Source organism: Anastrepha ludens, chromosome 6 (genome assembly GCF_028408465.1).
Source record: "Anastrepha ludens isolate Willacy chromosome 6, idAnaLude1.1, whole genome shotgun sequence".
NCBI lineage: Eukaryota > Metazoa > Arthropoda > Insecta > Diptera > Tephritidae > Anastrepha > Anastrepha ludens.
The window spans coordinates 35,488,915-35,511,717 of NC_071502.1; the positions used below are offsets into that span (position 1 = coordinate 35,488,915).

Consider the following 22,803-nt stretch of genomic DNA (forward strand, 5'->3'; position numbering starts at 1 on the left):
GATTTTAATGTTGACGACCGTCCGCGTGAAAGAAGGCCAAGAACCTTCGAAGACGCTAAATTGGAGGCATTGCTCATTGAGGATCCGTGTCCATTTCCAAGCGATTGCATGCTTTGGGAATGATTCAGAAACAGGGGACTTGGGTTCCTTATGAGTTAAAACCAAGGGATGTTGAACGTCGTTTTTTCGCCTGTGAACAAAAGGAATGGGTTTCTTCATCGCATCGTGTGGAGATTCCCTTGAAAGAGAATGTCAAGTACCTATCATATTAGACAGGAAAGTCGGTGCTCAGACTCAAAAGTATGCCGCTATGGAAAGATCGGTGGTTTAGCCACGCTTCTATTTTGCACTCTCTGAATAGTCACAAACAAGAAATAGACTACTCTATCCCTTGACTCACCTTTGAAAGGCTCTTCAAGCACCTTCTTCATGGTGAAGGGGGGAATTAAATTTTTATACAGATGGTTCCAGTGGCAGACACCAAGGCCATGGTGAAGGGCGGAATTAAATTTTTATACAGATGGTTCCAAGCTGGACGATTAGGTTGGCTATGGAGTTTTCTCGAAAGAATTAGGACTGGAACTATCCGTTCGACTACCAGACTACTGCAGAGTCTATCAGGTAGAGGTTCTAGCTATAAAAAAGTGGCTACATATCTAAATACGTACGCCGTAACAAAAACGACTATAAATATATTCTCGGATAACCAGGCGGCCATCAAATGAGTGAATGCGGCTATACTAAGATCGAAGGTTGCACAGGAATGCCGGCGATATTAGTGACGTATTCAAGGTCAGCCTTATTTGGGTTGCGGGGCATAGAGATAGTGAGGGAAACTGTCAAGCTTATGAGATAGCCAGAAAAGGTACTGGTCTTCAACTGCTCAATGATAAAAGTACCATTGGAATACCCATGGCCACAAGTAAACTAATAATAAAAAACAACATTATCCAAGAGGCCAATAGGTCATGGAGAAATGAAGATATGTGTCTAACAGCTAGGCTACTATGGCCGCAAATAAACAAGAAAAGAAGAAAGGAATTGCTTGGTCTCTCAGGAGACAATATCTCGAAGGTCGTGCCTTGTTTAACCACCCATCGGTTATTTGGCAGGTATTCCATGAGACTAGGAGTTTTCTCCCATGAATATTGCAGAAGTTGCAGAGATGAGGAAGAGGAAGAAACAGTTGAGCACTTCCTTTGTCTAGCCTTAGCTAAAATCAGAGCAGGTTGTCTAGGTAAATACTTTTTTAATTCTCTTACAGAGCTGTCTGGCGTGAGGTTGGTATCAATACTACGTTTCATAAGAGCCACAAAATGGTTCCACGAAGGAAGGTAAATGAGGTTCCCTTGTAGCATAGTGGTATCACAACGGACCTGTAAGATCTAAGTGAGTTTGTCGTGCAGACCGACTACCACCATAACCTAACCTAACCTATCGCCAATTCTCTTAATACTGCACCGTGACGGATACTTTGAACTCCAGAGTCGCCCAATCGCACACAAAACTGCAGCGGAAACTAATGCCATAATAATAAATAAACAAAGAAAGTGAATATTACAGATCTGTGTAATCACATAGTGCGACCGCAGATAAAATCAAAAGTGAGAAATTTGTTAAGCAGTGTAATGAAAACTTCAATCAAGAAGACGGTGCCAAATCGATTTTAAAATATTTATTTTTTACCGTAAATTAATTTATGCAAAATTACCTATGCACTTTATAATCTGCTTGACAAATAATTCGTTTTCTTTCATTAAAGATAATCAGAAAATTTCGGTAAACTTTATGCACACGATTAACTGTAAATTGTGTGCACCTTTCTGCACAAGTACTTATATCTACATACAAACATACGTCACTTGTGAATATTAATCCAGTGAGAAAAGTCAGTGCCGCAATCAATATGAAATTGTCAAGTGCGGTCCATCGAGGAAAGGTCGTTTCAATTTGTATTTGCGTTTGTTGGGAAAGTCCACCCATCTTTTAGTTAGATGTATGTAGGTGTAAATATGGTGTGCAGTACTGGGATTGCTGCCTTCATTTAGAAAACAGACACGTAGCAATGATAAACAAACAATTTTTCTTCGAGTTTTTTAAGAGCTTTGCGTCGGCTTTGCTTTCAGACATTGATATTCTGCTTACATTTTTCAAACAAACTACATATGTACTTGCAAACATACATACATACTTGTATAAGCATATACATCCACGCCATATAAGCGTAATTTGTTGTTTACTGATATTTAATTCCCTGATCTTTTGGCTGACCAAGAATCTCAAACAAAACGATTTTGTGTAAATGTTTGTATGTATGTATTACTGTGTGCTCTCTCTCAAGCGGACACCTAAGGGACTGACGAATTTGTCCGCTTATGAGAGGCGACCGCTTGTGAGAGATGCCCGTTAGGAGAGATGTCTGTTAGGAGAGATGCCTGTTAGGAGAGAATACATTGTATACATTCACTAGCGACCGATTGGCGACCAATTGAATTTTTGCAATAACCGAGCAACAAATAGAATTAGTAATTACAATTTCGAGTAGAATTGGACGCGTTCAGCAAACATAAAATCGACCAATCGACCTTCGATAGATGGTTAAAAACAACTTTAGAACTCATAAACAGAAATATGACTTTTGTTGTAGTGTTAACAGCGACTTTTAATTTACTTATTTATTTATTCTGAAATCAATAAACAATTGTTCTCGCTGATCACTTACTACAAATGTAGATTTAACAAGAAAAAGCCCGAATGGATTGTTTTAGTTCATCCAAATTTGTTGGCTTTGTTTTATAAACTTCTTGTTTACATAAACCCCACAAGAAAAAGTCAGGTGCAGTAAGGTCAGGCGACCTGGGGGGCCAACGAAATTCGGAGTTTCTTGAAATCAGTTTATTGAGAAATTTTCGTCGCAACTCTGTCATAACAGTCTGGGCTATGTGAGACGTTGCCCCATCTTGTTGAAACCACACAGAGTTGAAAGGAATTCTCTTTCGGCGTAGTTCTGGATAAAAAAATTCTTTTAGCATTTTCAAATAACGGTCTCCAGTAACCGTAACGGTGTGACCATTTTCTTCAAAAAAATAAGGCCCGACAATACAGCGTGAAGAAACCGCACACCACACTGTCACGCGAAGAGGATGCAATTCCGTCTCGTGGAGTATCTGTGGGTTAGAAGTACTCCATATTCGACAATTTTGTTTGTTCACATTGCCGTTTAAATCGAAATGGGCCTCATCAGACATGAAAAGGCAGTTTAACATGTTTTGGTCTTCTTCCACCATTTGCAGGATCTTCTGGCACAATTCCAAGCGAATCGGCAAGTCTGCTGCATTCAGTTTGTTAACCATTTGAATTTTGTAGGGAAATAAGTCTAAATTTTTGTGCATTATTGTTTGCAAAGACTGTCGGCTGACACCAAGTTGAGCAGATAAGCTTCTTGTTGAAACCCTTGGATTGCTTTGTATAGCTGCAGCTACAGCAGCGATCGTTTCCTCCGTCCGAACTGGTGGGTTTCAATGATAAGGCCTTCTTGCGACTGTTCCTTGCTCCGCAAAATTATTCACCAGTCTCATTATGGTCCGTCTGCTCGGGGGATCGCCGCCAAACATCCGCCTGTACTCTCTCTGTACCAAAACTACGGACTCCAGTGCGTGATGGCGGCGGACTATCCAAATTCTTGTTTGCGTGTCCCAGTTATCCATTTTAATAAATTTTAAAGATCAATCTGCAAATTAAAACAAAAATGGAACAGATAACTTAAAAAGAAAAAAAGTTATTCAATTTTTTTTTGGTACCGGCTTTCATCAGCCACCCTGTAGTTAAGTTACATAAATTGGATTGATTTATTAATGAACTAGTGGAAAAATTTAGACTAAGTAACTTTCACGTTAAAATCATTCTAGTTGTACGAGAATATACTAATGTTGAAGCGCTATTAAAGGACCTCAGTCTTACTTTGTACTTTTGATATAAATAAATAAATAAATAAAATATCCGCATTTCTTCTTCGCGGAGCACTTCCAAATATATTGAACTTTGATTCATTAGTAAAAAACTGTGGACTTGTCATTATGTGCCCGTGCAAACTCCAGCCGAAGGCGTCGGTTTTTCATGAAATCAGATGATTTTTACGCGGTGTCCTGCTGAAATATCCGCTATTATTGAGATATATTTTAATAGTTCCTGGATGTTCCTTTTTCCAAATGTTTATACCGGTCGGGTCGCTTTTTATTTTCATACGTATTTTTCCTTTTTTTTTTTTGCAATTTCACCGTATGACTTATTTTCCTTTCTGTGCTTAACCACAAATATTCTTAAATCGGAAGATATTTCTTTTCTCGGGCTCAATATTTTATCCACTTGACAAGCCCAGCGACAAACTACGAAATAAACAATCACAAGCATGCAATAGCAGCGACGATTAGTCAACTGAAAGTTTCGAATAACGGCATTTTATAGCTATTTGTTCAATGCTTACTTTGCTTGAGTGAAACAGACATATGAATATATCCACTGAATTTTCGGCAAATGGATTTGTGCGTGACTACATTCGTAGGTGCACAGGTTCGAGTCCCCGGGCACGAAATACCAATTGATAGAAAACGTTTTTTCGAATGGCAGTTGCGCCTTGGCAGGCAATAACAAACCGTCGAGTGTATTTCCGCCATGAAAAAGTTCCTCATAAAAACCATTTGGAGTTGGCTTAAAACTGTAGGTTCCTCCGTTTGGGGGAAAACAGCAAGTCGCACACCACAAATTGCAGGAGGAGCTCAGCTAAACACCAAATAAAGGGTGTGACCGCTAATTATACGTAAATATATACACACATATAAATATATTTATTTATGAATAAAGCGTACAGTAATAATTAAGGTTTCACATTAACCGCCGCTTAAAGAGGCCAGTCTAGTCCACTTAATTTCAAAAAAAAAAAAAAGAAAAATCAAATCAACAATTGAATATACCTTAATTAACGTCCGTGTCATGAATATGTACATACGTATGTATTTGTATTTATTTATATCTGCTACTTATATAGTACATATGTATGTATGTATGTAGATGCCTATGTATTAGGCCGGGTCGATTTGTTGGGAGGCAAAAAAATCGCCCATTGCTCTGTAAAAATCATATTCTAGGGATCAAAAGAAGGAACTTTGCCGAAGGAACCATACCTCTAAAACGAATTCTGATGTCCCCCAATTTGGGTCGAACTTTTTAGTTTCTTTTCTATAACTCACTTAAATTAATTTTTTCATTTACATATGTTCTGACTAAATAAATTTCTTAAGAGAAAAAATAGATATTATTATTATAAATAGATAATAAATATTATTATAAATAAATAAAAATAAAGAAAAAACATAGTCATTTAGCTGAATTTTTCATGTAAAGGCCAAAAATGGTGATATTTTGAAATTGGGGGACATCAGAACTCGTTTTAGAGGTATGGTTCCTTCGGCAAAGTTTCTTATTTTGATCCCTAGAATACGATTTTCACAGAGCAATGAGCGATTTTTAAATCGACCCGCCCTACTATGTATGTATGTATGTGTATGCGTATACAATATAAGTAAATATCATCTAATGATTGCTTCTTTGTATGAATATCCGTAATGGCCAGCTGAAATAATTGCCCACCTACACACCTACATTACATTTATTTCAAGATATATTTTTGGCGGTAACACCACTCAACACTAAAAAATATCTAAGACACTCTACCAAACATTTATAAATGGGGTATGAACCCAGTAGCTTAATTAGCTTATCTTTTCATAAAATTTCTTTAATAATGTAAATAATCAATAATTAGTAAATACTGAAATATTTAATTATTTGTATTTATATTATACTTTTAGAAGTAACTTAATTCTATTAAGGGGTTAGGGGTAGTCAGAATTTTAAAAAATTTTTTTTTTTTTTTTTGCATTTTCTTAAAGTATAATATCTTAAAAATATTGTTTGAAAATTTAAAGTAAATCCGACAAATACTTTGTGAGTTATTCAACAATTAACAAAGGGCGCTCATGCGCTCCGGAGCGTTCGAGAGCAAGTAGCTGCATGCTGCACGTTTGAAAGTGGCAGAAGCGCGCTAACGACAACGCTCGAGAAGGTAGAATGCTACGTAGGCAACAGCAAATCGATATTTTGGAAGCTGCTATGGCGACGGAAAAACTATTATCTGGCCCAGGAATAGATGACACAGTGTAAAGTGACAAAACTTTAAATGCGTTTTTATCAAAACTATGTATGTTTTTTGAACTGGTAGTCACCGCTTAATTGGTAACTTAAAAACCGCTTGGTAGATTTCAAAAAAATGTATACTGCTTTTGAAGAACATAAAAAACTCGTGCCTGATCGAAGAATTTTTTTTTTTTTTTTTCGATTTTTTTAAACAATTAATTGTCGGTTTTTTTGAAAAAAAAATTTGAAATATATTTCCTCAGGCCGCCATATTGTTAATTTTGAAGAAAAAGCATCGATCAGGCACAATATTATCTATTAATGAAACTAATTTCTCTTGTACGATTGATTTTAGATGAATCTCCAAGGACTTGTGATGATCAGCGCAAGGGACTTCTGGAGAAACGAACTCCACACAAACAGCGATAACTTTTACAATTATTAATTTTTTTTTTTTGAAGTTTTGCTAAAGTCAAGTCGAAATATGAAATATTAATGCTATATTTTTATTTTTATAAAATAAAGCAACTGATTCGCAAAAAAAAATATTGAAAATTTTTTCGGGCCTCTGACTACCCCTAGCCCCTTAAGTATAATGAATACAAAGTTATTACATAATTTTCCTTATCAAATTAACTCTTTTAGTTAGGCAATTCTTTAAAGGTAAATAACTTAGGTGCGCAACTAAGTCAATAGATGCCGCCAGCAGTGTGTGCTAGTCGATTCTAACATAACCTAAATGTCATAAACCAAGCTTAGACATGTGGTAAACAAACTGCTTCGACACATTAGTGAGTTTGTTTTGGTATCATATACTTTCGGTTTTGTGAAAATGCCTGATTTTGTGCCGAATAATCATCATTTGCGGGAAGTGTTGATTTTCCTCTTTCATTCGAAAAATACGGCGGCTGAAGCGCATCGAGAGCTACAAAAAGTTTATGGAGATGCTGCTTTAAGTGAAACAACGGGCCGAGATTAGTTCCGACGCTTCAAAGACGGTGATTTTAATGTTGACGACCGTCCGCGTGAAAGAAGGCCAAGAACCTTCGAAGACGCTAAATTGGAGGCATTGCTCATTGAGGATCCGTGTCCATTTCCAAGCGATTGCATGCTTTGGGAATGATTCAGAAACAGGGGACTTGGGTTCCTTATGAGTTAAAACCAAGGGATGTTGAACGTCGTTTTTTCGCCTGTGAACAAAAGGAATGGGTTTCTTCATCGCATCGTGTGGAGATTCCCTTGAAAGAGAATGTCAAGTACCTATCATATTAGACAGGAAAGTCGGTGCTCAGACTCAAAAGTATGCCGCTATGGAAAGATCGGTGGTTTAGCCACGCTTCTATTTTGCACTCTCTGAATAGTCACAAACAAGAAATAGACTACTCTATCCCTTGACTCACCTTTGAAAGGCTCTTCAAGCACCTTCTTCATGGTGAAGGGGGGAATTAAATTTTTATACAGATGGTTCCAGTGGCAGACACCAAGGCCATGGTGAAGGGCGGAATTAAATTTTTATACAGATGGTTCCAAGCTGGACGATTAGGTTGGCTATGGAGTTTTCTCGAAAGAATTAGGACTGGAACTATCCGTTCGACTACCAGACTACTGCAGAGTCTATCAGGTAGAGGTTCTAGCTATAAAAAAGTGGCTACATATCTAAATACGTACGCCGTAACAAAAACGACTATAAATATATTCTCGGATAACCAGGCGGCCATCAAATGAGTGAATGCGGCTATACTAAGATCGAAGGTTGCACAGGAATGCCGGCGATATTAGTGACGTATTATTTGGGTTGCGGGGCATAGAGATAGTGAGGGAAACTGTCAAGCTTATGAGATAGCCAGAAAAGGTACTGGTCTTCAACTGCTCAATGATAAAAGTACCATTGGAATACCCATGGCCACAAGTAAACTAATAATAAAAAACAACATTATCCAAGAGGCCAATAGGTCATGGAGAAATGAAGATATGTGTCTAACAGCTAGGCTACTATGGCCGCAAATAAACAAGAAAAGAAGAAAGGAATTGCTTGGTCTCTCAGGAGACAATATCTCGAAGGTCGTGCCTTGTTTAACCACCCATCGGTTATTTGGCAGGTATTCCATGAGACTAGGAGTTTTCTCCCATGAATATTGCAGAAGTTGCAGAGATGAGGAAGAGGAAGAAACAGTTGAGCACTTCCTTTGTCTAGCCTTAGCTAAAATCAGAGCAGGTTGTCTAGGTAAATACTTTTTTAATTCTCTTACAGAGCTGTCTGGCGTGAGGTTGGTATCAATACTACGTTTCATAAGAGCCACAAAATGGTTCCACGAAGGAAGGTAAATGAGGTTCCCTTGTAGCATAGTGGTATCACAACGGACCTGTAAGATCTAAGTGAGTTTGTCGTGCAGACCGACTACCACCATAACCTAACCTAACCTATCGCCAATTCTCTTAATACTGCACCGTGACGGATACTTTGAACTCCAGAGTCGCCCAATCGCACACAAAACTGCAGCGGAAACTAATGCCATAATAATAAATAAACAAAGAAAGTGAATATTACAGATCTGTGTAATCACATAGTGCGACCGCAGATAAAATCAAAAGTGAGAAATTTGTTAAGCAGTGTAATGAAAACTTCAATCAAGAAGACGGTGCCAAATCGATTTTAAAATATTTATTTTTTACCGTAAATTAATTTATGCAAAATTACCTATGCACTTTATAATCTGCTTGACAAATAATTCGTTTTCTTTCATTAAAGATAATCAGAAAATTTCGGTAAACTTTATGCACACGATTAACTGTAAATTGTGTGCACCTTTCTGCACAAGTACTTATATCTACATACAAACATACGTCACTTGTGAATATTAATCCAGTGAGAAAAGTCAGTGCCGCAATCAATATGAAATTGTCAAGTGCGGTCCATCGAGGAAAGGTCGTTTCAATTTGTATTTGCGTTTGTTGGGAAAGTCCACCCATCTTTTAGTTAGATGTATGTAGGTGTAAATATGGTGTGCAGTACTGGGATTGCTGCCTTCATTTAGAAAACAGACACGTAGCAATGATAAACAAACAATTTTTCTTCGAGTTTTTTAAGAGCTTTGCGTCGGCTTTGCTTTCAGACATTGATATTCTGCTTACATTTTTCAAACAAACTACATATGTACTTGCAAACATACATACATACTTGTATAAGCATATACATCCACGCCATATAAGCGTAATTTGTTGTTTACTGATATTTAATTCCCTGATCTTTTGGCTGACCAAGAATCTCAAACAAAACGATTTTGTGTAAATGTTTGTATGTATGTATTACTGTGTGCTCTCTCTCAAGCGGACACCTAAGGGACTGACGAATTTGTCCGCTTATGAGAGGCGACCGCTTGTGAGAGATGCCCGTTAGGAGAGATGTCTGTTAGGAGAGATGCCTGTTAGGAGAGAATACATTGTATACATTCACTAGCGACCGATTGGCGACCAATTGAATTTTTGCAATAACCGAGCAACAAATAGAATTAGTAATTACAATTTCGAGTAGAATTGGACGCGTTCAGCAAACATAAAATCGACCAATCGACCTTCGATAGATGGTTAAAAACAACTTTAGAACTCATAAACAGAAATATGACTTTTGTTGTAGTGTTAACAGCGACTTTTAATTTACTTATTTATTTATTCTGAAATCAATAAACAATTGTTCTCGCTGATCACTTACTACAAATGTAGATTTAACAAGAAAAAAATATTAAGTTAAATTACAATTTTCCATACTGACTGCATACTACCAAAATGTCGTTATTAAAAAGTAAAATCACAAAAAAGCAATTGCGATTTTTAGAAAGGTGACTATGGCAACAGGAAAAGTTTATGAGATTTCCACTCCAGACGAAAGTGAGCTGCAAGTGAGTATTTATTGGGGCATGAATACCTCTATTATTTCGCGGCTCTTCAAGATTTAATATATCCAATATAAAAAAAAACTGGATTTGTCGAATCTGTACCATTAAAAAGCATTTTCATCAAATTCAGATTTATTAAATCTCTCTCTATACGACTTATTGTAGATTATTACATTGTTTGTGATATCAAAATCTCTTTTAATATTTTGAAAATGAAATATTTTTATTCGTTTTGAATTCCTAAGTGCACAGACAATCGAAAAAATTTTTAATTTAATTTGCTTAAAACTAACTTTAGCAGCAGCTGGGGCTGGGTCTTAAGGGGAACCGGTGGTCTAGAAATTTCAAAAAATCGATTTTTTGTTTTCTCGATATTTCGAAAGTATAGTATCTTAGAAATACACTGTGAAATTTTCATGAGGAAATTCCCAGTATTATAGCTTCTACAGCTCATCAACTAGGTAGAGAGCGGTCCGCGCGCTCCCGTACAGCAAACTTTAAACTCATTTATCTCAAAATTACTTTTTTCGGCCTGGTGTTGTCAAAAAAAAAAAAAAACTATTTAACCGAATCGTCTGAAATTTTAATATGTTGTTCACAACATCAATGGCTACTGCACGTACCAGAATCATATTATTATTTCAATTATTTCGTATTTTATTGATTAACAAACTGGAAAAACCCCGATTTTTAGAGGGCCAAAATCAAAACTGCGCCATTTTGTGAACTTTGTTTCTATTTTATTCTAGTAGCGGGACATAGCTACAGTAATACTGATTAATAATTTTTTTGGTTTTTGTGTTTCAGATAAATAGAAGAGCCAAATGAAAAAAAACCATCCGGGTCGAATTTTCCGGGAGGGTCAACTTCAGAGCCATTTTTAAAATTATTAAGATTCAAATAAAAAACATTTTTTTCGCATTTGTATGTAGAAGTCAAAATAAAAGCCTAAAAAATTTAAATATCGTTTTTTTATTTTTTTTATTGTAAAAAAAATCCTGAAAATACCCCAAACTTTCGAGCTTTTATACTACCCGAACCCCTTTAACTTAGATCCAGTTTGAAGCGAAAAACCAGGACTAATTCGGCGATGATTAAAATGCGCTACAGTTTTTCTTAAACCTCAATTTAACAAATTTAGGCCCGTCCGGGCCTAATGCCAACTTTTCATAATCCGAAATTTTCTGCAAATTCGATTTGTTATACTTCTTTTTTGGAGAAATCGAAATGAAATTATTTCAACAAAAAATACAATCAGTTTTCAACCAACCTTAAATAAAAATAAAAAATAGAATAAAGAGTTTCGGTGTTTATACTCATTTCATTTCATTTATTGCCCAAAATCATTTTAACATAGGAGTTTACAAAGTTATGATAAAAAAAGATTGTTTAGCATTATCCTAACATACATTTGTATTTATCTAAAAAAAAACTATTTTAAACTTATTTTTCTTTTGATATATACAATAGGTTATGATTATTATTTGGAATGACTTTGGCATAATTTTAAAACTTATTTATATTCTCCCAAAAAGGGCTTAAAAAGGAGACAACGTGTATTAAACTTCTATAATTTATTTGGCTATAAATTGATCAATGTTATAAACTAAATTTTCATCGTTTAAGTTGTAAGTATTGTATCGCCTATGATAATATATTGCTTTACTATTTTTATGTAACATATTATTATTTTTTAGAGGTAATGATATTTCCCTTGCCTTTGACAGATATTTGTTTATCAGTTCATTTTCTATGAATGTCAGTTTATCAACAAATCTTACTGACGATTTCATTAAGAAGAAAGTCTATGCGCGATATTTTACATTTTTCATATAAACTTTTATTAGAAACTCTTTTCCGAAAAGCACCACTTCTGTAAGGTTGGCGGTTAACACCGCTACAAATTCTTAAAACATATCGTTCAAATCGTCTTAGCCTCTCCATTTGGTTCGACGAAATGTTGAGCCATATCGGATGAGCATAAGATATGATTGGTCTAATTATTTGTTTGTAAATATTTTTCACACACTTTTATTAGGTCGGGTTGTATGTATGTATGTAACGGAATCTGTGAGCTTAATTTTCACTGACTTCTAAAAATCTGATCGACTTGAAATTTTGCATACCCATCAAGGACCGATGACAATGCAATAATTTGATAAAAGTTTTCCATTATCCTTATTAGGATTGCCAGGATTAATTTTTTCTTCTTTTACTTTGGGCAAAAAGTAAGGTGAATTTGGTTGTAAAATGAAAAATCTTTATTTATTCTTGTAAATCAGTTTCTCAGGCTCCCTCCACGAAATAAGTTCTTCATCCCGATTACTTCTTTATCACGGCCTATAACTGCATAGCTTTAGACTCCCAATCGATAAGAAAGGAATTAAATATAACACGAATATATCTAATCATTTATTCACTGACTACAATGATAATAATAATTTTCATTCATAATAAAAAATAGTTTAAAAAAAAACTAAAGAACACGCTTTTTTGCTAATCGAACTAAAAAGTAGAAAATAAAAAATAGTTTAAAAAACTAAAAAACACGCTTTTATTGCTAATCGAACTAAAAAGTAGAAAATAAATTTTAATGACAAAGAGACCTATAATGAAGTAATAGCAAATCGAACGATCAGTCATAGTCAACTACCTCAGAACAGAATTATAACAAAAGTTAAGATACAAATAGAGTAATTCAAATTAGAGTTAAATGCGTGGGATGCTTGATATAGTAAATATTACAATCATTCTATTGGCAACTACCTATGTACAGAAGCTTATGAAAGTGAAGCAAAATGCATCCCACGCTTTTAACTCTGATTTGAATTACTCTATTTGTATCTTAACTTTTGTTATAATTCTGTTCTGAGGTAGTTGACTATGACTGATCGTTCGATTTGCTATTACTTCATTATAGGTCCCTTTGTCATTAAAATTTAATTACTTTCTACTTTTTAGTTCGATTAGCAATAAAAGCGTGTTTTTTAGTTTTTTTAAACTATTTTTTATTTTCTACTTTTTTTTTAATGCAGTTCGATAGTCTACCCTGCCTTCTTACTAAATTACAATAGCTAAAGAACATTTTTTTTGCTTTTGTCAAAATGAAATCTACATGTCTTACAAAGGTGAATTTACTATCCAAAATTATGCCCAAGTATTTCGTTTGTTCTTTGTATTTTATGTTGAATCCATTTATTTTAATTTGAGGCTCGTGTTTACGAGCATTTGGATATAAGTTTTTACGTATTCCTTTAACAATAGTTGTTTCGCTTTTATTGAAGTTTAGTTTTAGCTTCCATTTGTGAAAGTACGTATTTAATTCATTTAGATATGAGTTAACGGCTTCATTGACTTTGGTTATGCGTTGGTGAGATCCCAATGTAATTATATCATCGCAATTATATCACATATCGCAATTATTATTATTTGTTTATACTCTTCTAGTGAGAACGAACTATTTTTGAAGTGAAAACTTCTTTAGAATCGTTGGGAGTGATTTGAGAAAAAGTGAAACGAAAAAAGCGACACTCTTGGCTACGAATATTACATATACACGTAGCGACGAACTAAATAACTTTTAGGCCAGCGCCGACAGCATGGCGCGATAGCCGAGCGGCTAGCAATGTGAGCTTCCGATCCAAAATCCTTGGTTCGAATCACAAGAAAAAAATTTTTTTTATACAGTTATTTTATTTTATTTTATGATATGTTTATGAGGAGCTTTTTTTCATGGCAGAAATACACTCGGTGTTTTGCCATTGCCTGCTGAGGGGTGAGCGCTATTAGAAAAATAGTTTTCCTTAATTTTGGTGTTTTCACCGAGATTCGAACTGACGTTCTCTCTGTGAATTCTGAATAGTAGTCACGCTGGATACAAACGCTCCGGCTTTGAAAGTATTCGATGCGGTACCAGCTGGTGGTAGCAGAGGAAGAGGAAGGCCTCCTCTGCGTTGGAAAGATCAGGTGGAGAAGGACTTGGCTTCACTTGGTGTGTCCAACTGGCGCCGGTTAGCACGAGAAAGAAACGACTGGCGCGCTTTGTTAAGCTCGGCCAAAATCGCGTAAGCGGTTATCGCGCCAATTAAGAAGAAGAGAAGAAGAAGTCACGCACCAACCCATTCGGCTAAGGCGTTTGTTTAATTTTACTGATGCAAAAATGAGGAAAAATATATGAATAAAGTTTGCTTACTGTTTACACATTTTCCAAAGGTAACGGAGAACCAAAAAAAAGTCGATTTTCAAACAAATACGAGTGCATATGTGTAATTGTGTTAACGTTTCGGTCACGCCCCAGCAAAACCTGCGTGCATATGTGTTTGTAACATTCAAAAAAATGTAACATTCAAAAAAATCATATTTTAGCTATCATAAGCCACTCGTATCATTTGTTGAAATTGAAAACATTGAGGATGAATAATAATAAAATGAAGAAAATAAAATATGCACTTTATAGCAATATTATAATGAACCTACAATTATCTTGCTCCTAATGCTGCTTTCGTCTTATTCTCTCTCAGTTTGTTTTACGGAAGGTTTCACTTCTATCGCGTCTAACCGTTAGACTGGTGTTTTGTTTTTTTACTAATTTCATTTAACCATTCCACTCTAGCGTCGAGATATTTTTCATAGCAGAATTCCTCGTGGTTTTATTGAGTTATATTATATTTTCAAAGGCTCAATCACAGAAAATATCATATCAAATAAACAATAATTATTGCTATTGAATGAACTGCGCTGTGTAAAAGACTCATTCGCACCTGTTTATTTGTGTATTTGTGAATGACAAGCTTTTGTTATGAGTGACAGAAAATGTCTTAGTGTACAATAAAATAAAAAACATAAAAAATCAGTCAAGTTATTACTGTTGGCAAGTGGAACCAAATGAGCAAAACTTCCATTAAAAATAACGATAGTAATTTTTCCTACCGGTTTTATAAATACGTATGTATGTATGTATGTACTCCTATGTATGTTAGATATTGCTAGCGGATATTGTCAGATAATCGGTTAAATATTTTTATCGAAAAACTTATATTTGTTTATTTGTCAATTATTCTGCAGCTAAATGTCAACTGCAATTATGCGCACCAAAAAAGCCGCAATCGATACTCGCAAATAATGTGAGTTTCATATGTTCAATTAATCACCAATGTATGCATATCAGGGGGGCGAAAGTTTTTTTAACGCTTCTGGCAGACCTGCAGAAAGTGGGAGTTCTATCCTGAAATAAGGGGCTAAATATTTTTGGCTCGTGGTTTGTTAAACTAAACTAAAATAATGAAAGAAAAAAATTTTGAAAAAAACGTTAAATTCAACCTTTATACCATCACTTCTCAAAAATGAGAACCTACGCTTATGTAAAGATTTATTGGTACAGTATTGTATACAATTTTCGCGGTATTAGGCGTAATTCACTCATATTTTCTACCCCAACCCAATGAAGAGAAAGCCCTAGGCAAACTAGACTACAAGAACAAACTGTGCAGCAATTGGGAACGAGTTATGTTTTCATATCTTTCATATCAAATTTAATATCTTCCGCTCAGATAGAAAAATAAGTTTATGGCAAAAGCTTAAGGGGACAGAAACTTGCAAAATTTCGAAAAAAAAAAAATTTTTTTTTCACAAAATGTTAATACAATCCTTTAAGAATATGTAAAAAAAATTTGAGAACGTCGATCCAAGTATTTCTTATATTATAGATCATCAACCGTGACGACTCTAATCTTTGCGTTCGAGCGCTGGGAGAGGTATAGTTACGTTGCCGACTTTAGACGCGTTTTTCTCAAAACTATATTTTTCGAATTGGCGTACACGATAACTCGGAAAGTTATTGACCCATCTCCCTGAAATTTTGCACACATCTTTTTTATGATACTACTTTCTATGTGTTTCAAGTTTTCGAAAATTTTTCGAAAAAATAATTCTTTCGAAGTAAAAATAGTAGGAAAATTCGCCCACAATTCATTTTTTTTAAGCATTTTATTCCGCGATTTTCTTTTTTTTAAATTTATTGTTAATTCATATAGAAATTGTGACATTAATAAACAAAAAAATTTTTGGTTTTTTGTATTGAGGTCACTGACGCCGATGCTACAGGTAATATTGCCCCACCGTAAACGGAATGAGTGGCCCTATGTTTAACAATGAGAAATATAAAGGGTTTTCCAATAAGAGGTGTTATTTTGGTAAAATATCAATGGTTTCGTTGCTTGTGTGGCACGTAGCGCCGTTTTGTAAAATAAACGTTGTCCAGATCAATACGATCCAATTCCGGCCATACAAAATCGTTAATCATCTCTCGATAGCGCAATCCATTCCCCGTTGCTCCAGCTTCCTTTTCGAAAAAGTAAGGTCCAATGACTCCGCCGGACCATAAACCGCACCAAACAGTCACACGTTGAGGATAGAGAGGCTTTTCAACAATAATTCTGGGATTTTCTGAGCCCCAGATCCGACAATTTTGCTTGTTGACGAAGCCACCGAGGTGGAAATGAGCCTCATCACTCAAGATGATTTCGATGGAATTCCGACCCAATCAGCAAAGACACGACGTTGTTGATGATCGGCCAGCTTGAGTTCTTATGTTAACTGGATTTTATAAGCCTTAAGACCCAAATGTTTATGCAAAATACGGTGTAATGTCGTTTGTGGAATACCTAATTCCAAAGAACGACGAGCAATGGAGAAACCCGGGTTTTCTTCAACACTTTCGGATAGAACAACAACATTTTCGGCTGTTCTTGAGCAACGTGCCGGGGTTTTATTTTTCACATCACTAACTTGTCCCAACACCTCGAATTTTTTCACCAATTTCTGTATTGCAGTCCGACAAGGTGCTTCACCATGACCCAAAAATGTTTGAGTTTTACGAACCGTCCTTGCCAAATTTTCGCAATTTTTTAGTGAAATTTAATAATTTCAATGCGTGGTTTAAGCGTTTAAGCGTTTATCGTTCCATTTTTATTAATGGCGTAGTTTCTACTTGTCAAATATCAAAAAATGACAGCTTCAAAGGTGACATCTACTGAAATAGCGGGCTATTCAAAATAACACCTGTTATTGTGAAACCTTTTAGATAGCCAGCTTTTCATAGGTCATACAATGGTTTAGAGATAACCAAGTAGAGGAAGGATAGGCTAGTTCCGGTAATATCAAAAGGGGCCCTAACTGGCCTAGGTGCGTCGAAGGACAGCCACTTCACCTAACCTAACTTAACCTGTGTATACTTACATATGTACATACATATCGTCGAAGTTGCTACACATGACACCAATACATAAAGGTAGTCGCTATGTAAATAACATAACGAACCACAACCCAAATCTGTTTTCATTAGACTGTTATATTATTTCTAAAATTTTATGATTTTTTTTATTTACATATTTCAGTATGCAAGTCCATTCTATGCCGGTGAAGTAAATTTTGTTATCAGCAAATAAAATTCGTGGCGACTTTTACACCGATTATGTATTCTGCGCACAATTGTGACCGCTGTTTTGCCAGCAAATGTTTGTTTACTTTTTGAAAAAAAAAGTTAAAAAATAGAAATTAAAATTAAATTACCCTTTATGTAGATATGTAAATCGAAAGGACTATTACAACACCGACAGTGAGTTTTAAATGGAAAACTTCAAATTTTGTTCGTAGTTCGTTTCGCTTAAATTGATTTCCAACATTTGCTAAATTCATAAAAATTAAATTAAATAAATTACAAGGTGACACAGAATTAATCCTCCCATTTTTTTTTGGCATACATTTTTTAATAAATAAAAAAATGATTACGAGTGATGGAAATCTTTATTTTGACCTTCACTCGCTCCATTGTTTTTCGGTTTGTATACGGCAGCCGTCTAGTTTACAACTGGCAACTATGACTGTCGTACGGGAGTTGCAAAAAGTATAAATTTATCGATAAAGTGATTAATTCTACGCCATCTATTGATCTCATTCAAAGTGTTGTCATTCGTCTGACTCGTTAAGAAGTTTTGTTTTTAAGCCTTACAAATATTTAATTTCAATTTTCAAAATTGCCATTCGGTTTTGTCAAACGAAAAACGCAGCCGATTTCCACTCTGTAAATATGTAATTAAAAACTTTCTTCATCTTCATTTGCAAATTCTTAATACAGAATGAAAGCGATCACAGTAATAAATTGGTCATTAATTTCAATACAAATGTGAGAAAAAATCCTTTCTGCTCTTTTACATTTAGCAAAACTATAAAATATTAGAAATAATATTATTTTATGGTAATTGTTTCTGCTTCGTGCTGTTGACCTTAATCCTGTCTACTCTCTTATGTTGTATAGACAAGACATTTGCTTCCTTCCAATTCCTCGTGTGCCTTCGATTTTACAGTTGCAACAACTCATATTTGGGTTAATGGAAATGAAAATAAAAAAGCTAATCACTTGTACAACTCTCAGCATTAATATGAATTCAAAGAAAAGTGTAGAAGAAGAAATACATTTTCGATAAAACGAATTCGCTGCCGGATTCTATATTAAGGAAATCAGAAGAGTCAACAACAAGAAGAGTAAAACCGCGGGAGAGTCTGATTCTTGGCTGCAAATACAACGAATGTGATTCTTGAAAAATTAACCTTAAAAAATGTTCTATAAAGCTTCTTCAGATGATTTGAAATTTCACGTTTCGGACTTTCACCAAAAAGAAGAAGACCAAAAATATACGGAAGTGCTAAACTACTTCCATTATACACCAGCACTAAACCAGTAACAGAAGAAAAACATAAGTTTCAGTTCTTCAGCAACTGTTTAATAATATTAAAAACTTAAAATGATAAAAATGGACCATTTTTGACGTGATAACGTCTTATAATTCGATTTAGCCGGCTGCACGCACGAAAAAATGTGTCGTTACCTTGCTCATTAGTGTTACCTTGCTCATTTGTCGTTACCTTGCTTATTTGTAGTTACCTTGCTCATTTGTCGTTACCTTGCTCATTGCCGTTACCTTGAATGAACTGCAAGCGAAAGCGCGGAACGAACGACAAAGCAAACAAAGCAAACGAACGGCAACGTTCGACATCTTGCTCTCTCCTACTTAAGTGAGCGTATATATGTATGTATATGCGCATATGTACATATATAAATTCACGTATTTGTATTTGCATAGGCCTTCTTATTGATTATTATTTATTTGATTTACTTGAAGAATTTAAAATAAAACCAAGTTTTTTAATAATACCTGTTGTTTTAATGTTATTATTATTAATTTTTTTATTATATATGAAGGAAAAAATGTATGGTAATATTTACCACATACCTTGTAAGATATGTTGTATACTAATATGTGTATATAAACATGCATATACATATACAATTTCGCGCAATTTTCAAAAAGAATAAATCTATATGTAAAGATGCATACAAATCATATGGACGTATCAAATATACGAATCTATTCCGTACGCAAGCAAATGTAAGCTAATGTGCTTGAACTGCAAGCGAGAGCGCGGAACGAACGACAAAGAGCACAATCGGCCCCCGCGTTTTGCAACGTTCGACATCTGGCTCTGTCCTACTTGAGTGAGCATATATATGCATGTATGTATATGTATGTATATGCGCATTTGTATATAAATTCACATACTTGTATTTGCATATGCCTTCTTCCTGTGTGCATGGTAACGAACCAATTCTCGGTTGAGAATAAACGATGATAGGAAAAATAGGAAATGAAAGGGAGTGTTTCAAGTGTAAAGTGTCTTGAAAAAGGCAAATCGATGATGGTGCCTCTTAGTGTTGTTGACTTATTAACGTCTGATGCACAATCGAAATTGAAGATATCTTTCATGAATTTGATAAATGTTTCGTCATTTTTCACGTTTGTGTAAATGTAACTTGACCTATTCCATTGCAATTCCATTTACCTCCTCCTCTATATCCATACAAAATATCTATCAAACAAATAAAATTAAAATTTTGTTTTGAAAATTGCAACCATTCCATCAATATTTTCTTATGACGTTGTCACGTTAAACTATCGTCAGTAAACTGACTTTACAGACAACCTCTTTTTCTAAATAATTAATAAATGTGCGTGAATTATTCATTACATTTATTGTTTTAAATAAAATTCATAGTTCTTTAGTGCTTTAAGTCACTTAAAGGACATTTAGGTAATTTTGAAAATGGTCGCAGTCAATTCTAACTTCAAAAACAACATTTTCGCTTGAAATTCGCACAAAATTTCATTTTCATAATGAATTTCGGTAAATCAAGACTAATCAGTTTGTACTTTTAAATAAAAAAGTCGAACAATGTAAAAATATTTTTGTAATTTATTCAAATGCAATTCATTAAATATCTCGAAACAAGAAATATATGAAAATAATGACCTAGACCACTCTCATAATTATGGGAAAATATGTAAACATATTGTACATTATAACGGTGGCGCAAAATTAATCATCTAATTTCGTTTTTGAATAACTTTTTTTATTAAATAAAAAATATTTTATAATGGAAATCTTTATTGATCTTGATGCTCTCCATTGTTTGTCGGTTTGTATACGGCAGCTATCCAGTTCACAAGTGCCAAATATGATTGGCATACGACCCTATTTACAAAAATTATAATTCTTCCGAAAGGGTGATTAATTTTGCGCCACCTTGTATATGCATCTTCTTCTTCGGTTATTTAGAAAATTCCTGTTTACAACAATATATTTGGATAACTTTTACTGTAGCTTAGGCGATTCGTATGTATGTGCAGCAATCGTCCCATCACTTCGATGGCCGCCCGAGTAGTCTAGTGTGGACTATTCAGCCGTTCACCGCCATACTTGCTATTCGTTCACTGGACATTCTGTCTTCTCAAACGCCTCATATTAGCACAAAAACGCAGTTTATTAATTACTTGACAACGACAATATTTAACAATTTTTTCCTTTTTCTGAACTATCATTTCTACCTTAACCATATTTCCATTTACTACGACTTTTATTGCTACATCTAGCAAAATAAAAAATAGTTGGGAATTGAAGAGTTCGTAAAGGAATATCCCCAAATTTTGCCTACCAAATAAATGCACACAGTTAAGATTCATTTAATTTTTTAAATCTCATCTCAATTGAGCCAATGAGTAAGTAATAGAGTCACAATCACGAAATTTTTGGCAAACGTAAGAAAAGCGTAAGAATATGTATATACATGTGTTGAGTGTACTGTTCGCATGAGTAAAGGGTTCTACGGGAATTTTCAAAAATCGGAAGGAAGGAATTTTTCATTTACATTGGGTTCTCATTAGTTTGATCGTAAAAGCTGACAGGGGACTGCGTTTACGTCGGTCACTGTTTTCAGCATAAGCTTTGCCGACCTCTGTTTTAAATTATGCAGAACTTTGATTTTATTTTTCAATCCAGTCATCAACAATGCTCTGAAAATATGTAAGTTATAACTGTCAAAGCGAATTCATTCACCCAAGAAATAATCAGCTTGCTTTGACAATCTGAAAGCCAAAAGCAAAAACAAGATTCATGTAAATTTTGTTTTTGTATGTACTTGAATAGATTCGCTTGGAGAGTGCCATTCTAATTGATTTTACGGCAAATCGAAACCACACATACAAAATAGTTTTTATTCGAGACTGTAACTCTATGTATGTTATTATTTACTCAATGATTATGGCGGTGTTTCGATTTTTTATCTTAAAGTATGTATGTATGTACATAGAAATGTGTATTTATTGCTTCGTATATTCTACTCTTCCGTACGGCCGCTCACCAACTATTAACATATACATCCACATTTACATATGTATGTTTATAAATAAGTACCACTATAGTTATGAATGTATTCGTTAGTTCTCTCTTACAGCTAAACTTTGGCATTCAGTAGAAAATTATTGAGCACTTGGTATATTTACACGTGCACTGGTATAATTTCTTTATTAAGCGTCTGGATCACGTGAGCAAGTCTTCGCGCATTTGTTATTTTCCAGGTCACGAAGGCAATTGTGTAGATAAAGAATCCAATTCCTGTAATTAATAAAATTCATATTTGATTCAAATGTCAGGTTCCGGAGAGTGGTTTAAATATTAGACTTTCGACCGCTCACTACTCACCTCATTTCACATGAACATGCATATGTATGTATGTATATGTATGAGTGTATGTTTGTATATGACCTACCCAAGAGAAGAATAGCCTCTGAAGTTTGATCGTGTAGTGTCTTAGAAACCGCGCACAGAAGAATTAATCCGCTGAGTAAGCAAAATGATCCCACCAGTGCTGTTAAAGTAATGATTATTAGAACTGGATCACTTAGCGCATAATCACAAGAGGAATGACTCAAGGAACTCTGTGCTGTTTCACTGAAAAGCAGTTGCGTTTACTTTAAGTGGGCAATTTGCTGAATTTTTATATTTTACTGAGTCAATCTTACCCAGATTGTGTGTAGCGAATACCCGGAATGCGTCTTATATTCATGGTTGCCGTATTATAACTGATCGGCTTTCGGTTTCATCTGAATAAGTTGGTGGATGTGTGAGTACATGGAAACTAATGTGAATACATTTTTATTTAGCCGGAACACTTTTCATTGTGTTTCCTGTGTTTGAGTTGCACAACGAGGACGTCTGTTTGCATTTCGGCCGTTAAAAATAGGCGGGAGTGTGCCGTTTCGTGTTTTCTTTTTAGTTGGGGACCGAGAAGTTGCTATAGCTGAATGAAGTGATTCCAAAAATAGAT

At 34.8% G+C, this 22,803-nt stretch overlaps 1 protein-coding gene across 1 annotated transcript; it reads right to left on the reverse strand.

The window, feature by feature from the left end:
• Positions 1 to 21,746: 21,746 nt before the first annotated feature.
• Positions 21,747 to 22,591, reverse strand: LOC128868293 (uncharacterized). Its single transcript, XM_054110203.1, has 3 exons — positions 22,499 to 22,591; positions 22,246 to 22,427; positions 21,747 to 22,091 (listed from the first exon to the last, which is right to left on the reverse strand). The coding sequence occupies exons 1-3, from the start codon at positions 22,540 to 22,542 to the stop codon at positions 21,976 to 21,978; spliced, it is 342 nt and encodes a 113-aa protein (XP_053966178.1). The 5' UTR covers positions 22,543 to 22,591; the 3' UTR covers positions 21,747 to 21,975.
• Between the last annotated feature and the right edge of the window lie 212 nt (positions 22,592 to 22,803).